Raw genomic sequence first — 18,207 nt, 5'->3', positions numbered from 1 at the left:
GAGGAGAGAAAATCAAATTAAGGGAAATAATTAAATACTGTATATATTCACAGGATGTTTGCTGATAATACACACGAAACTCTTTCTTTCTGCTGTTTTCTCTAGGTGATTGAAGACAATACTGGAGTCCGCCGGGTGGTGGTCACACCCCAGTCTCCTGAGTGTTACCCCCCAAGCTACCCCTCGGCCATGTCTCCAACCCATCACCTACCCCCCTACCTGACTCACCACCCCCATTTTATTCATAACTCACACACGGCTTACTACCCACCTGTTACTGGACCTGGAGATATGCCGCCTCAGTTTTTCCCTCAGCATCATATTCCCCCTACAATATACGGCGAGCAAGGTGAGTAGATTGCTGCTGGCATTGGGAGCTGTTGAAACTGGTTACAACACAGAAGTAGCTTAGGAGAACCAGAGAGCCAGCCCTTTGTTTCTTCTGGAAGGAGCACAGTAGGAGAGGATCCACCTGCTGTAGAAAGCTCATGGGAAACTCCTAGCTCCCTTTGTCCCGAAGCGTGTCTTGCAAAGGTTACTTTGTGGGGGACAGCTCTTTGTATTTTCCAAAATTCTGCCCCCATCCACCCACCCCACAAAAAGCAGGGAGTGGGGTAGCTACATCTTAGTTTAGTAAGAAATAAGTGACCCGTCATATGTTCCTGTGTTCCGTTTACATATTTTTAAGTGACAGTGCCCTCAGGTGGAACTGCATTATTTCTAGAAGTAGAAATGGTCTAGAAGTAGAAGAGAAGTTAAGTGTTTTGTGCCCAATTTCCAATGATAGAAGACTCTGAGGTCTCAGTAATCTTTCTGATTCCTGGATGCTCTAGGTTGCAATCTTGGTAGAACTCAGAATCTCCTCCGTGTGGTCCTCCTGCAGCCTGTTTTTACGTGAAGAGTAACCATTTGCGTGGCCACACTTTCACTGGTTGTTAGCCAGATAGTCACCTTGAAATGGGGGAGTCTCACACATTATGTCTTTGTAGTTTTGGCATTGGGGTTGGTTTAGTCTAAAGCCTTTTTCTATCAAAGTGGATACTAAGAAACCAGGTAAGTGAGGGTAAAAATCAGACTTAAATGTCTAAGACTTTGCAAAGTGATTTTCTTCTGGGAATTGAAGCCTTTTATTCCTTCAAACATATTTTTACATTGGTTCAAATATGAGAATTGCTGTTATGCTGTTGAGTTTTAGAGTAAGTTATCCCCTGACTTTCTCTCATCAATTATATATGTATATATCAATGAAAAAAATTTTATTAAGAAAAAGCAGACTGTCCTCTAACTTAGGGATAGAATTGCATTTTGTTGTTGTTTTAGGGTTTTTGTTTGTTTCAGTAGAAAGAAATTTAGTATAATTCGCAGGAATCAAGTGCTATCGTAAGTGGGGTGTGGAGAAGTGATAACATCTGTAGCTTTGTATCCTGCCCACGGACATCACACCCCAAAACATCAGACTAGTGAGGAGTTGCCATGAAAACATTTGGATAAAATCCCCCCAAATTAAGTGAATTGTCATTTTAAAAAAACACAAAAAGTATTCAGTGCTTTGACACAATGTACATTAAGTATTTGAGCATTGTCAGAGTTTTCTGATTTGCTCTGAGCTTGATGACCAGGAGCCTTGGCGACTGATCGCTTAGTGAAGAGTTGTGTGCCCTGCCTTGTGTCAGCAGTGTGTTACTAGGAAGCCACATAGTTCCTGTTTTGTAAATGATGTCCTCTGGAATTTTAGATAATAGTTTGATTTAAATGGTCATTAGAATTAAGAAAAAAAAATGTGTCTAGGCTTCAGGAAAAAAAAGAGGGGGTGGCGCCTAGGTGGCTCAGTTGGTTGAGCGTCTGACTCCTGCTTAGGTCATGAGTTTGAGTCACTCGTCAGGCTGGCTCTGTGTTGACAGCTGGGATCCTGGAGCCTGCTTTGGGTTCTCTCTCTCTCTCTCTCTCTCTCTCTCTCTCTCTCTCTCTCTCTCTCTCTCTCTCTCTCAAAATGAAATTAACTTAAATTGTGTCTTCACTTCATAGGGTATTTTGGTTTAATTTCATTATAATAACCTATAACGATAACATACAAATGCAAGTGCCTCATTGATTTCATATTAAAGAAAGCAAAAAACAAAATCCCTTTGCTTTATAGATATAAAGCCATTTATATATTCCCTTACCTTCCTTTTCAATGTGCATATCTAAAAGCAACTTAAACATTTAATTTCCTAAACCATAGGAGTAAAGTCTTCAACGTGCTTTAAAAGATTGTTTTGTTAGTGTCCATGGTTAATATCTTAAATATCAAGCGTGATGCATTGTGATAGTTAAAAAACACTTACCATCCTTTTTGTATAGTTGGGTATAATTTTTTGGGGCATAGGGTTCTATTTGTTTTGTGTTTTTTTTCACATTCTCTAGTGCAAATTAATTATCTTGCAAAGATTTGCTTTTTAAAGATCTTTCTTAAGCTATGGGAACAGAAAAAAAATGAAGAGCGAAGCCTTGCCATTGAACACTCGAAACATCGGTTGGGTGTTATGTAGGGTGACGGTACACTCCTGGTATGCTTAGGATAGTCCTGGTTTCAGTCTCTTGTACGGAGACATGATTAGGAATGCCAGGGGCGCCTGGGTGGCTCAGCCCCTTGGGTATCTGACTCTTGGTTTCAGCTCAGGTCATGATCACACAGTTTGTGAGTTCAATCTCTGGGATTCTTTCTCCTTGTCTCTCTGTCCCTCCCCTGTGCATGCATGCGTACACTCTCTTTTTCTCTCAGAATAAATAAAACTTAAAAAAAAAAAAAGAAAAGAAATGCTACCCTTCCACTCTCAGAAGCATTCAGTTTGGATTCTAATTTATTTGGTCATTCTGTGGCTATGGGGCCCTTTTCTATTGTAAACATTTAAGCAACCAATCTCTGTGGTATATATTGTCATTTTTATTAATGGCCTAAATTTAATTTTTAATTGATTTAACATTTTTTACTTAAAATGTTTTCTCCTAAGATCATGAAATTATTTTGTAGACTCCCATTCTTTTTTTGAGCCACCTACAAAAATACACATAGTGAAGCCAGGTGACATTTTCTACTCAGTTTGTTTTGCCTCTTGATTACTCCAGAATAGAAGTTTGAGACCACAGCTTACTATGTGTGGCACCAGGCTGCAGAGATGGCCTGTATTTACCACTACTATTTCTCCTTAAACGTTTCCCCTGATTCTTTGAGCTCTGAGTATTTTCAGTGGAAATTTTTCATCTCATCGTGTTAGTAAGTTTTAGTCAAATGTTGGCTCTTTTATTTTTTATGTATTTAAAAAAATGGTTTTTTGAACGTTTATTATTTTTTGAGAAAGAGACAGAGCATGAGCAGGGGAGGAGCAGAGAGAGAGGGAGACACAGAATCTGAAGCAGGCTCCAGGCTTCGAGCTGTCAGCACAGAGCCTGACTCGGGGGCTCAAACTCCTAAAACGTGAGATCATGATCTGAGCTGAAAGTTGGACGCTTGACTGACTGAGCCACCCAGGTGCCCCAAATGTTGGCTCTTTTAGATGCCACAAATAACTCTTTAGATTCTGGGTGTTACACTCTTTCAAGTAGAAATGCTAATTTGTCTATAATGATGAGTATATTTTTAAGTGTCTTGATTCTAAGGACATGTTTATGGGGGTATTTTGGGTTTTTTTCTGACTTTTTTTTTTTGGTATGCTGCAACTAAAAACATTTTGACAGCGATTTTGACGAAACAGAATGAAATTTTTTATAAATTCAGCTAGATTACGAACTCTTTATGAACAGCAACCTTGTCTTCTTCAGCATTTTCCATAATTTCTGGAACATTCATTAACACACTGTACGGTTTTTAATGATTATTCCTTGATTGGTCAGAAATGAGTGGGAATATTTTATTTTTATTTTACTTCATTTATTCTTTTATTTATGCATTTTTGAGAGAGAGAAAGAGGGGAGGGGGAGGTGGGGAGAGGGAGAGAATCCCAATCAGGCTGTGCAATGTCAATGCAGAGCACGACACAGGGCTCAAACTCAAGAACTATGAGCTCATGACCTGAGCCGAAAGCAAGAGTCAGATGTGTCTGAGCCACCCAAGTGCCCCAAATTGGGAATATTTTAAGCATGTATTTTATTTGTACATATGTAATTTTAAAGGTATTTACTATGGTAATATTTTAAACTTCATCATTCAGGACTCAGGTTATTTGACCTGTTAGAATTTATTATCGCAGCTGTAGACTGAGCGTGCATTTGTCATAACCCTCCGTTTCAGAAATTATACCACTCTATGGAATGTCAAGCTACATCACCCGGGAAGACCAGTACAGCAAGCCTCCACACAAAAAACTGAAAGACCGCCAGATTGACCGCCAGAACCGCCTCAACAGTCCTCCTTCTTCTATCTACAAAAGCAACTGCACAACTGTGTACAACGGCTACGGGAAGGGCCACAGCGCCGGGGGTGGTGGAGGCAGTGGAGGCGGCAGTGGTGGTGGGCCAGGAATCAAGAAGACAGAGCGGCGAGCAAGAAGCAGTCCAAAGTCGAACGATGCAGATTTGCAAGGTAACGTGCAAAGATGTTTGCCATAAAGCATAAAACCATGGACACCTGGACATCCTAAAAGAAACGTCTTTTACATAACAATGTCATTTCACGGTGGTTGGTCTTCCTACTAGGAATGACTGGTTAGACCTTCTCTGATCAGCAGAATATTGGCTCCTCTCTTTTATTACTACTTTACGGCAGAAATACGTGTTGGTCACAGGTGCCATGTGACGTTCTAGGTACTCTCAGTAACAAGTATCTGAACTTGGTTCACTGCAAGAAGACAGGCAGGGAGGAGATCCATAGGAAAACAGTCTTTCTAAGAAGTTGAGGGCTGGTTTAAATCTGAACAGCATAATACTTTATAGAACCAGACGTTATTCCTTGGCTCTGTAGTGAAATTTATCATTGTGGAACAGTAATCTGTTTCTTGGTTTCAGGCCTCAATTCTTGTTTAATGCCACCTTTGCATCCTGAATAAAGTACTCCTATCCCAAGAATGAGGTGGAAGAAATAAGGTTGCTACATAGGAGACATCTGCTCAAAAGGACATGTGTGTGTGTGTGTGTGTGTGTGTGTGTGTGTGGTTTTGTTTTTGTTTTTGTAGATTAGTCTTGTGGCTGTAGATCAGTTAATTTGGGGAGGAATGTGTATGTGCTTTAAATGAAGTTTTTAGCCAAGATTTAGAAACAACCTATTTTGATGCCAAAGGAGTTAAAAACAGGCTCTGTATACAGTCACGTAGAGAAGGCTGACTTAACTGAAGCACAGTAAGGTGTTGTTTTGAAAAAGCCGGGTGAATTAACAAATATAAATATGTGAAGGCATGAGCAGCTATAAAAGACAAGATCAGAAGTGATTATAGCACTCATTAAATATACTCCTTCCTTTTACCAGACCTTATCTAGGTGTGTGTGAGAATGTGTTTGTGAATGAAAAAGACAGAAGTTGAGTATGTTTGATTGTGTACGGAAGGCTGGACTCTTTTGGGGCCAAGGACACATAGGTCGGACCAGACGTTGGCATCAGCGTTTCCCCCCGTTTTATTTATGAGTGAATTATAGCATTAAAAAGAGGAATAGTAAGGTATAGTAAAAAGTGAATAATAATTTCTCTGAGTAAAGTGTTATTCTTCTAATTTTATCTTTTATTCTTTTCTATATTTTCCAAGTTTCATGTAGTTATCATGTGTTATTCTTAGTCATTAAAGTGTAAGCAAGTATATAAAAGAAACCCAAAGTTCAAGAGGCCTTTAAATAGCTTTTTAGGTATAGTCCTATTTCTGCCATATAAAGTAATTTTTAGTCAACTGATACTACAATTTCTAAGTTTGAAATTAGATTACAATCAATGTTAGAATTTTTAACCAGGGGCATATAAGGGAATTCAAACAAAAAATTAGAAATAAGTTTTTCTAAGGAGAGTTTTAGTTTATAAAAAAGAGAAGAATGTATAAGCAGTCTTCAGAGAGCGTAAGGAGGTTTGAACTTCCTTGATTACATGATTCATTCTCTAATAAGTTTTGCCCTGCCTTACACCAAAAGAGATTTAAGACAGGTGACATAGATATATATAACAGAGTCAGATAGAATAAATTTGAGTAAAGATCTAAGGGGCAAAGAGATAAAGGAAGGAAAATAAGATGCGTCAGGGTTGAAGTTAGGAAATAAAACTAATGTAATTATGGATCAACTATGGCAAAAATAAGTATCTTCCTTCTATGTGCAGTTATTTCATATCATTTGTCTAAAAGTGTAAGCTCCTCTATATTTTAACATACTCCTAGCTGGAAGAGAGGCTATGGATTTGCACTGAAATCTATATGGAAATGTTTGCTAATATCCATATGTTTACAAGCATTTTGGTCTTCTGTGTAATGAATGAGAATATAATTGTTTTGAGCACCTTAAGCTCTTTGCTGTCATGTAGAAAACATTATTATTATTATAAGTTCTATTGCGATGCTAACAGTGAGATCACTTTCGCTGTGGACTTCTGGGAGGGTGTGTGTTGCGAAGAAAAATTGGAAAAAAATTTTATCTCAGCTTTAGTCTGAACTTGGTCTATTTCTCCTTTTCCCATCACATTATTTACCTCCTCAAAACCACTCAAACTACAGCTCTCCACATGGTTGAGTCATGAAATAAAGAATCAGATGGGGTATTATGTGTTCTACTTCATTTCAGTAAGGATCTGAGGGGTTTATGTATTGGATTTAAAAACTAAGTATTCGTTTTCCCAAATGAATTGGAAATTTATGTCCCGACAAAAACATACACACAAGTATTTATACCCGCTGTATTCATAATTGCCCAAACTTAGAAGCAACCAAGATGTCCTCCAGTAAGTAAATGAACTGTGCACATGCAGACAATGGAAACCCAACACTAAACAGAAGTGAGCTGTTAAAGTATGAAAAGACATAAAACTACCTTGAATGAAACATGCCAATCTGATGACCATATTCCAAGGAGGTAAAAGATCTGGATTCCAAAAACCAAGACATTGAGGAAAGGAATTGAAGAAGACACAAACAAATGGAAAGATATTCCCTGTTCATAGACTGGAAGGATTAATATTGTAAAAGTGTCCATAGTATCCAGAGCAATCTACAAGTTCAATGCAGTCCCTATCAAAATACCAATAACATTTTTCAAAGAACTGGAGCCAATGATCCTAACATCTATATGGAACCGCAAAAGACCTCAAATGGCCAGAACAATCTTGCAAAGGAGCAAAACTGAAGATATCACAATCCCCTATTTCAAGATATACTACAATGCTGTAGTAATCAAAAGAGGCTGGTACTGGCAGAAAAATAGATACATAGAACACTGCAACAGGATAGAGAATGCAGAAATAAACCCATGATTATATGGTCAATTAATCTACAACAAATAAGGCAAGAGTATACAGTGAGGAAAAGACAGTCTTTTTTACAAATGGAGTTGGGAAAACTGGACAGGTATATGCAAAAGAATGAAGCTGGACCATTTTCTTACACCATACACAAAGATAAAGTCAAAATGGTTTAAAGACCTAAATGGGAGTTCTGAAACCATTAACACACTTAAGAGACGACATAGACGATAATCTGTTGGACTTGGACCTTAGCAGCGTATTTATGGACACGTCTCCTGAGGCAAGAGAAACCGAAACAAAAATAAACTATTGGAACTAAACCACAATAAAAAGGTTTTGCAAACAAAATAATGAAAAGTCAATTTATTGAGTAGGAGAAGATATTTTTTGCAAATGATACATCTGATAAAAGGTTAATATACAAAATATGTAAAGGATGTCTGCAACTCAACAAACAGAAAAACAATACAATGAAAAATAAGAGAGGATTGAAATGGACATTTTTCCAGAGAAGACATACAGATGGCCAATAGGCACTTGAAAAGATGATCACTATTACTAATCATCATGGAAGTACAAATCAAAACCATCAATGTCACCTTGCAACAGTCAGAACAACTAGTATCGAAAAGACATGAAATAGCAAGTGTTGATGAGGTTATGAAGAAAAAGAAGCCCTCATGCATGGTTTGTGGGAATGTAAATTGGTGCAACCACTGTGGAAACCAGTATGGAAGTTCCTCAGAAAATTAAAAATATAACTACCATATGACCCAGTGATTTCACTACAGGTTACATACCCAGAGAAAAACACTAATTCAAAAAGATATATGTACCCCTATATTTATTGCAGCATTGTTTACATGAACCAAGATATAGAAGCAACCCATGTGTCCAATGACACATATATATCATGGTTATACACACACACACGTGCTTAAATATTATTCAGCCATAAAAAATGAATGAGATCCTGCCATTTGCAACAACATGGAGAGATCTAAAGAGGGTATGATGCTGAGTGAAATAAGTCAGAGAAGGACAAATACCATATGATTTCACTTACATGTGGAATCTAAAAAGCAGGCAAAAAACAGACTGTTAAATAGAGAGAACAAAGTGGTGATTGCCAGAGGGGAGGTGGCTGGGGGATGGGCAAAATTGGTGAAGAGAATCAGGAGATGCAAACTTCCAGTTTTACATACTTTAAAAGAAAAACATCTCCAAATGAATCAGATATTGTTTAAAAATAAAATACTAAGAATAAGCAGGGGAGCCTGGGTGGCTTAGTTGGTTGAGTGCCTGTCTTTGGCTCAGGTCATGATCTCGCAGTCTGAGTTTGAGCCCCACATTGGGCTCTGTGCTGACAGCTCCGAGCCTGGAGCCTGCTTCAGGTTCTCTGTCTCCCTGTCTCTCTGCCCTTCCCCCACTCGTGTTCTGTCTCTTTCTCAAAGATAAACAAACATTAAAAAAAAAATTTAAAGAATAAGCAGATGAAGCAGTGTGCAAACAAGAATAGAATTGAATAAAATATAGTAGACAGAATGAAATAAACTAACATTCTGGATCCAAAACCAAAAAATCAAACCCAAAACAGATCCCTAAACCTCATTTTCAGACCTACCAAAGCAGAATATCTTTGCCTGATCTGGATTCATTTTTGCTTGTTTGTTTGTTTTTTCGTCAATCTTCCACTGGCAATGATGTCAGCCAAGATGAAGAACTGTCCTACTATTAAGGATAGTTACAGTAGGTGTGTTTCGCTAAGTTGTACACAATAGGAGGTAGGAACTTTGTTTAATTCACCATTCTCACCTCCTGGAACTATGTCTGGCACATAGTGGTTACACAGCAAATATTTGTGGAACGAGTGCTGTATTCTTAATTGGTTTTCTGGAACAGGCCTTCTGTTTGAGTACATGGAGCTGTTGCACCATTTTTTCTTCCTAGGAAGAATCGCTGTGCTCCTGAGGGATACAGCCGTGCAACCAACCCCTCCTTTCATTTACTCTTACCTTTGGGAAAATAGTGTAGGCAGGGCAAGGTCCCAATGATACCCTCAGAGAAATGTAGGCTTCCTGTTTTTTGGTACTACCGTAGAGTTCATGGTGTGTTGGCATAGAACGGTTGGGACTTTGTTATCAGACGTACTTGGCTTAGAATCGATCCAGCTTTGTTGCTTGCTAACTACTTGCTTTCAGTATTCCCAGAATCTCTGTTATCCTCATCTGTAAAATAGGTATTTTAATTTTCTTTATTAAATACTAAAAGTAGCCTAGTTCAGTTCTTAACCCCTCAGTATAACGGTCACCCTTGTTACTTGGATATTTGTGACTGTCTCCCGCCTGTGATCTGAGGATCACCTTGCATCCAGGACATCCCCTCCTATCCAGTGGCCTTCCTCCTTCCCTTCAGGCCCTCTCCCTCAACTTCTTCCCCTGTAAGCCAGAAGTGTCTTCCTCCTGCTCAAGCCATCTTACACTTTCAAAAGCTCAACCCTATACTCCTAGACATGTGTATACTTTGCTAAATGATCACGACAATAAGTCTAGTTACTGTCTGTCACCACGCAAAGTTACAAAAAAGTTTTCTTCTGATGAGAACTTGTCAGATTCACTTTCTTAGCAGCTTTCACATTTGCAATACGGTGTTCTTGACTGTAGTCACCATGCTGTACATTGTCTCCCTGCAACTTACTTGCTTAATAGCTGGAAGTTTATACGTCTTGATCCCCGTCACCTATTTCACTGATCACCTAACCCCCTTCTTCTTTGGCAGCCACCAGTCTATTCTCTGTATCTATGGGTTTGGTTTTATTTGTTCATTAGTTTTGTTTTTGTTTTTGTTTTTTAGATTCCACATTTAAGTAAAATCATATACAGTAGGTGTCTTTCTTTGACATAATTTCAGTTAACATAGTACCTTCTAGGGACATTCATGTTGTTGCAAATGGCAAGATTTCATTCATTTTTATGGCTGAGTAATATTCCTGTGTGTGTGTGTGTGTGTGTGTGTGTGTGTGTGTGTGTGTGTGCACACTTGCAACTTAGGTTGCATCCATACCCTAGCTACTGTAAATAATGCTGCATTGAACACAGGACTGCATTTATATCTTTTCAAATCAGTGTTTTTGTTTTCTTTGGATAAATACCCCAAAGTGGAATTGCTGAATCATACGACACAGAAAAATTTGTCCTCATATTCAGAACATTGCCCAATTGATGGGCCTTGAGCCTGTTCTGTAGCCAAGACCCAGTTAAAGTTGTCCTCTTGTCTTTCATCACAGAGACTAAGGAACTTACTGATGTGCGTCACTGAGTGGGAAGGAAGTTTCATTCCTTCCCTTTTATTCTCAATAAGAACCAAAGCATATGACATTAAGGAAGTTAACCCAGTGGTTACAGGTTTGAAACTGAAATCCTCCAAGTTTTAATCAGGGTTAGAGTCCTACTGTCCTGTATCCTCAGAAGGGAGGAAAAGGTTATTTGTTGGTGTTGTTTTGGAAAAGATTGTTTGAATCCAGAGTGGAAAATAAAAACTTTGGGGAGGACCCACTGTCTAATAATATGAAAAAGACCTAAGCAATCCCTTTAGTTATGGGGAGTGTGTGTGTGTGTGTGTGTGTGTGTGTGTGTGCGCGCGCGCGCACGCGCGTCTGTGTGTCTGCGTGTCTGTGTCTGGGGTGGTTCAGGGAAAGGGAAAGAGAGTACATCAAACATGCTAAGTCACAGTCTCTACTCTGTGTGTAGAAGTATGTCATGCATGCAGTTGATACTGCTGACCTTTACCTCATCCCTAAGTTTACTGCAGGAGTGAGATTTCTTTCTCACTCATTACTTGAACACTTTAAAACCATATGGAATTGTAAGATATAGTAATACAGTATATGTTTTGGGCCATATGATACACAACAAGTCATTTCACCCTGCCTCAGATTTCCTTTAGTAAAATGAACAAGTGAATTAAGGTCGGTGATTTTCAAAATTCATCCATGAGTAGATCTTCCGTTTTCAAACAGTCTTGTGTAGATCCCCAATTAAATACAAATTCCTTATTCCCATACCTCTATCATATGTGTTCATGTGCACGTGTGCACATGCACCCACACATATCCTGAAAGCAGATAGAGTTGGTGTTGCTACGGCTGGAGTGGGAGACCTGGGTACTTGTTAGCATCCACAAGGCTTTCCCCGAGGTTAATCCCTCACCTAGACCCTGGCTGCTTGGTCTCAGACCCGTGGCTTCACCACCATGGAGGAACTTGTGAGATAAGTACCCTCATGGCCTGCCCCACACCTAACCAACAGTCCGTGGAGGCGGGACCCAGCAATCTGTGTTTCCGTAGACTCTCCAGGTGGTGATTAGGCACAGTAACATTTGAGAGCCACCAGCCCTTTGAGTGCCAAGCAATTTTTAAGTGAGATTTTAAAATGGGGGGGAATCTGGGAGGCATTAGTTAAAATACTTGATTTAAGTTGAAGCATATTCCTTTTGTAGTATACCTGTATACCTATAGACATATACCGGTGTTGGTAGAGTTCCATTTGTGTTGCTAACATACAGGTAGTAGCCGATGTGGAGACCTGTAGAACTTTCAGGGCTGTGTGGGAAAAAATCGGGACAAAATGGTAAGAATTCCAAATATAGAAGAAAATGAGGATACGGCATACTTTTGGCATTTGACCTTTGGCCTTTGAATTGTTGACGATCCAAAGCTTCAGTTATACTTTAGACGAAATTCCACCACATGGAGTCATAATTTTTTTGTTTTAACTCTAGAAGCTGGTGACAGAAGCATTATTCTTGTGCTTTTGTCCTTCAGACATCACAGATTGCCTTCTGACCCCAGCAGTGTTCCTCATTACCAGGTTTTTGTATTCTAATTCCTTCTCAGCTGGTCCTCCCTGACATTTTTTTCTCTTTTTATATTTTGCTATCACTGCTCAGAAACCAGGATCTGACCTCAATATCTGTTTACCCAAACTTAGACTGAAAGCTTATTCATTCTGCAGATAAGAATTACAGTAGTAAATTCGGGATGGTGTTTTCCTCTACCTCTGAGATTGTGAGTTTGGGAGTCCTTGGGGTTTATCCTCTTGCTGGATGGCATGGGCTCCAGGAGGGGGTGCCTGCATCCACCTGTGCAGGGTGACAGTGGTCCTCTTTGTTTGGGAGGAGGAACCCAATGTTAATAAGGTCTGGAATGTTGGGAGTCAAGGCAGATTTTTTTTCTTCTGGAATCTCTTTTGGTCTTGGCTCCCTATAAAAGATAACACGGGTGCTTTTCTGTTTAAGATATTTCGTGGGGCTTGCTCATTTCACAAGTGGCTGCTGTCTTCTTTCACTTGCAACCTTTTCTATCTCCTGAGCACATGTCCTCTCAGGCATGTTCAGACAAGGTGTTTTGGAAGACAGTTTGGTTGTGGAGGGGCAGTAGGGTTTTTCTTTTCTCCTTCATTCAGTATGCACTTTCCTCACTGCACTTGAAAATGGACAGTTTCTAGATGGATTTCCATCACTGCTTCATCTCTCAAGTCTGTAGCTGCAGATAAATCCTGTGTGTTTTCACTTGTCTGCAGCTGTGGACAAATCCTAAGCATGGCAAAAATACCAAGAAAACATGAAAAAAATTACAAGTGAGCTCAGGTCAGTGGAATTCACCCATCTTTCTGCCAAGTACAGTCTGAAAGTGAAAATAGTCCAAACAAGCCCAAATAACTTTTTTTTTTTTTTTTGAAGGATGATATGTGGACCCCTGGCTCAAAATGCAAGAGACATTCTTTCTAGCAGGAAACTGGGCAGTTAACACCCTGTTTTCCATTTTAAATGTGGGCTGCCAGATCCATTCTCTGGGTTTTCGAGGCCTCTGAGTGATGCTGGTTGAGGTCTGAGCAGACTTCCTACAACAACCGCCTACGTGTGGGGTGGGAAAAGGAGACAAGCCCGGGGATATAAGGCAAAGTTTTCAGAAGGAATGTGTTGCTTGTTGACATGTGCTTTCTGACCTGGGCATTATCTTCTGAAGGCCAGAGCTGGAGAAATCAAACAATGAATAACTCTTCCTTCTGTTAAGATTCCAGTATGCTGATTTTTTTTTTCCTTAAAGAGGTGTTGACTTACCTGACTGGTGCAAAGGCACATGAGTGGCTCATCAAAGAGGAAACGAGGGTGGCCCAAATTGTGGCTCATGAGTAGAGTATGTAGGCGTCTTTATCAAGTCCTATCACTTTCTTTTTGCCTTTTGCCCTCTTCCCACCCCCCTGTATTGTTCTTGCAATCTGGAATGTTTTCAAGATGTTAATTACATGATTCTTTGAATAGACAGGATGAGATATTTTTGTCATGTCATGTTTAAGAAGTCTTTTATAAAGTATTTTTTAATGTTTATTTTTGAGAGAGACACAGAGTGTGAGCGGGGGAGGGGCAGAAAGAGAGGCAGACACCGAATCCAAAGCAGGCTCCAGGCGCCGAGCTGTCAGCACAGAGCCCGATGTGGGGCTCAAACCCACGAACTCTGAGATCATGACCTGAGCTGAAATCTGACGCTTAATCTACTGAGCCACCCAGGCGCACCCCCACTTTAAGAAGTCTTAACCCATTAAATCATACTTGAAGCTTCACATTTTTCACTTACATATAAAAAGACAAATAACACGTGAAAACATTCTTGGAGTTTTCTTTTGAAATGAATGTTCACCAGGCAATCAAAGGCAGAATTTTGATTCGTTTGTACCATATGTAGTACTTAACTCCGTGAACCTGTATTATTTTCACTGTCTTTTTGCTTTCTTGGGAACAGGTCATAGAGGCAGTTTAGATGACATCAGAATGCATGTTGGTAAAATACATGGCATTCCAAAGAACCCTTTAAATAGCAGATAGAAGTGATGACATGCTTTTTTTCTGGTACATATGTAACCTTCAGTTTTATCGAATTGAAACTTTTATATGTGATTCATTTAGCGAAGTTGAATTCTGAATTTAACTGGGTCAGAGGTCACCATCACAAATGTGTCAGAAGCAGAGTGTGTTAGAAGCAGAATAACTTACTAGTTGGGACCTTGCAGTTCTAGGTTTAGTCCCGGCTCTGCCACTTGTGAGGTGTGTGCCCTTGGGCAAGATAGTTCCTCTCTCAAAGCTTCAGCTTCTTCACTTATGTATAAAGTAGGGGTAATTAATAACACTCAATTCATAGGCTGTTACAAGCTCTCAATATAATTTCAGGCACTAAGTGCTTTGCAGGTGTTACAGAGCATGGACGAAGAAAGACCATGACATTTTTCTGCTTATGAGAACTGCCTCCTGTGGGTCATGTTAGCAGAACCCCAGCCTGGGATCGTGCCCCGCCGAGTGCCGAGGGCCAAGGCACCTTGCATTCTGGGTCAGTCTTGAGTAACGTTGAGTGCCAAGGACGTGATACACGAGAGGATTCTGCGGAGCATGCAGTACCCCCCCCCCAAATTCTCACTGTTGCTACCCACAAACTACCTGAATTCTGAGCAAGAATGAACTTCATCCCTCTCCCCATATCTTTCCTCTGCCTCCTCTCTGGACCGGATTCTCTTCTGAGATTTAGGGGAGAGCCTGACAGGCAAGCTTGCTTATGTGTTTGAAATTGCCCAACATATTGACTGCTTTACATTACTTTGCTAGTGCTGGGGGGAAAAGGGAGAGAGGTTAGCTGGAGGTGATTTGGGTGAACAACAACTTCTCTGTATTTTGCCAGCACTGATATTATTTGCTGTAGGACAGTTAGTTACCCCAAGTGGAGAAGCTAACTAGGAAAACCCACTAAATTTCATAATCTTTCACATTTCTTCCTTACACCTCGTAAGTCATAACCATCACGTCCGTGTCCCATTGCTCATATCCTGTTGGTCATATATTGTTGGTTGATGCATTGTGGAAGGCACAGAACTGTGAATATCAGGAGAAGACGGTCATGGGGCAGGGGAGTGGCATGACAGAGGCTGCCCATCACATGGTGTGTGGAGCCAGAAGCCATTTCTATTAATACTCCATCTGAAATAGTCTCACCATTTGTGATGGAATTTTGGCAACTTTTATAGGATCAGCGCATTATAATGTGACAATTGTAGTCAGTATCGCAAATGCGTTAACTATACAGGTCATCTTTTCTGCCATGACCAGCCTTGGCTTTTAGCTTAAATTTAATTTGCCCAACCATACACTCCATGGTATCACTGACTGTATTACCCTGTTCCAATTTTTAGTGCTTAATAAGACCTTGAAATCCTATTAAGAATTGAGTGGAGAACGCAAGAAATAGGACCAGTCCAAGGGAAACAATGGTGAGACTAGCTAAGTGCTCATGATTTATGATTTACAAAATAAATAGTATAAATGTCTCTGTAGTTGATTATACAATTTCCTCTTTTTTTCCTCTGGTGCTGAATTTGCATTTTGAAAATGCACCCCCTGCACCAGTGCACGCGCGCGCGCGCACACACACACACACACACACACACACACACACACGCACACACACACGCATGCACGCACACACACTGCCCCCAGCTCGTAACTCCTTCTTTCCAGCTGCGTCGGAAAGATGGGGGCTTTCTGTGTAGGTGTTGTGCTAGAAAAGGGCAGGAAAGTCCAGGTGATAGTGGTGGGATGATTTGTTCCAGGCACAACAGGGAATTGTGTTTGTTTAGGAAGACTGGAAAATAAGAAGGCGGGAGAGAAATGAGAAGGGCCTCAGAGGAATGGCACATGGAAATAAAAGGAAGTGGTAAAAGTAGGAAAACAAGTAGCGTGAAAGGAACAAACAACAGTAGACAAGGTTCAGTGGAATGCGGAATAAAATTAATTTGGAAAAAACAGATAAAATCCGAGAAAATTCATGGTTCCATTTGTGTCAGCTCCATGCCTCTCACTATGTGAACCTTTTCCAGTGGAGTGGGTGGAGGGGGCAAGCCTGTCTGCCATATTGTGGTCCTCGAGCCCTGTTAGTGGTGGCTGCACTTTGAACAGATTTCCATGTGAATAAGTCTCTTACTCTTTTCCTATTTGGACTTTTCGTAACATTTTGGCTTCCTCCTGTGCTGGATGAGTGCATCTACTGCCAGTGCACATTGATTTGATAAGCAAATTAGAAATGAAATGTTAGGTAGCGCTTTCAAAGGAGTCAGCGGTACACTATACTCAGGTTTCAGCTTTTTGAATAGTGATCTGTAGTTAAAGTGATATTTTAAGAGCCTCGATGTGCTTAAGAACTGGAAATTTAACCCCCCCCCGCCTTTTTTTTTTTTTTTTTTTTTTTTTTTAGCTTAAAAACTAACAAGGAAAGAGTTTATTTTTACCCTTGGTTAGTATGCCTTTGTGAAAACTAGCCTGCCTTTTTTTTTTTAATCGCAGTTTTACTATTATTATTATTATTATTATTATTATTATTTTATTTTAGAGAGAGCAGGAAAGGGTCAGAGAGAGAGAGAGAGAGAGAGAGAGAGAGAGAGAGAGAGAGAATCCCAGGCAGGTTCCATGCTGAGTGCAGAGCCCAATGCGGGGCTCAATCTCACAAACCATGAGATCATGAGCTGAGCCGACGGCAAGAGTCAGATGCTCAACCAACTGAGCCACCCAGGCGCCCCGAAAAGTAGCCTGCTTTAATTGAAGGTGCTGTGATTACTTTCAGGTCTTGTTACAAACTGAGGAGACCTTAAAATGCAGTTGGTTTCTCTGAATAGAAAAGTTCTCTCTTACTTACCTTTATATATAATAAAAAGGAGTATGGCTGGCATTTCTATTAAATGACCAAGTTTTGCTTTCTAGACTTACTAGAACTACCCCATGAAAGCAACATGAGGAAGTAAGAGGGAAGAGCTAGGTCAGCTAACAGTATTTTTTTTTTTTAATTTTCATAAGTGCATTTCTTACTGCTAGCTTTAATTCACACAGTGAACTTACTGAGCTCTTTTTTCCTATTATTTGAAAAGACACAGATTATTATATGGAACAGGAAGATCCTTAAAACAAAGAGGGATGGAGAAATTGCCACACTCTGGTTCACTGAGTTCCTGAAAACTATTTAAGTATCTTGCCAAGCACATTAAAAAAAATAATATTTAGTCTTTCACAAAGATTTATCTTTTGGTGGAATTTGCTCTAAGGAACTCCGTAAGATATCAGCATCTCTTGAAAACTGGTTAAAAATCATGTGTTACTTAAGTGGAAAATGTTTATTACTGCCTTAATTCTTCAGCTATCAGGGTTTTTTTTTTTTTGAAACACACTGACACCATTAATATTATTTACTATTCACAGTATCATCCGTGAGAGGATGGCTCGAATTTGATTGCAGCCAGTTTTCAATTTGAAACTGTATTTTCATTTCTTTGAAGGTTTCCCTGTCCGTGAAGTCTTAGTCTCCATTGATTTCTCTGGATTTGGTGGATTCAATGTCATCTAGAAGATAATGTGTGATGGCAAGACTGTCTCTACTGTTTGTTAAGTAACTGTTGTATTAGTGTTTTACAGAAGAAAGGTTATATTTTAGGTAGCAAAGATTGTAGGGTCAGTAAGTTTTCCTACTGATTTGCCTGATTCTGCAGTGCATATATGCCTGTATTCTGCATCATTTCTTCCAAATCACCTCGAGGTCAGTTGGTTACCATTCTGTGTTCATGCTACCCATAGTTGGAATGGGAGATACTCAAGAAAATCTGTTGTACATTAGCCTCTGTACTTAAGCTTTCAGAACTTAAGTTTTCCGAACTTGATAATCTGTGGGATGTTTTATACCTGGAAATTAGGATTCTCACACATTCTACTTTTTCTCC

The 18,207-nt window shown here is 39.8% G+C and overlaps 1 protein-coding gene across 6 annotated transcripts in view; it reads left to right on the top strand.

Moving 5' to 3' along the window:
* FNDC3B (fibronectin type III domain containing 3B) overlaps window positions 1-18,207 on the top strand; it is a 361,319-nt gene that overhangs the window by 209,186 nt on the left and 133,926 nt on the right. For all 6 annotated transcript variants that reach the window (XM_045037264.1, XM_045037263.1, XM_045037265.1 and 3 more), the window contains 2 exons: window positions 106-349; window positions 4,271-4,561. In XM_045037264.1, coding sequence (XP_044893199.1) covers window positions 106-349; window positions 4,271-4,561 — 535 coding nt within the window. The remainder of the gene's footprint in view (window positions 1-105; window positions 350-4,270; window positions 4,562-18,207) is intronic.

This window comes from Felis catus, chromosome C2, assembly GCF_018350175.1.
Source record: "Felis catus isolate Fca126 chromosome C2, F.catus_Fca126_mat1.0, whole genome shotgun sequence".
Taxonomy (NCBI): Eukaryota; Metazoa; Chordata; class Mammalia; order Carnivora; family Felidae; genus Felis; species Felis catus.
The sequence above is the reverse complement of the archived record's forward strand: the minus strand, read 5'-3'. Positions and strand labels throughout refer to the sequence as shown.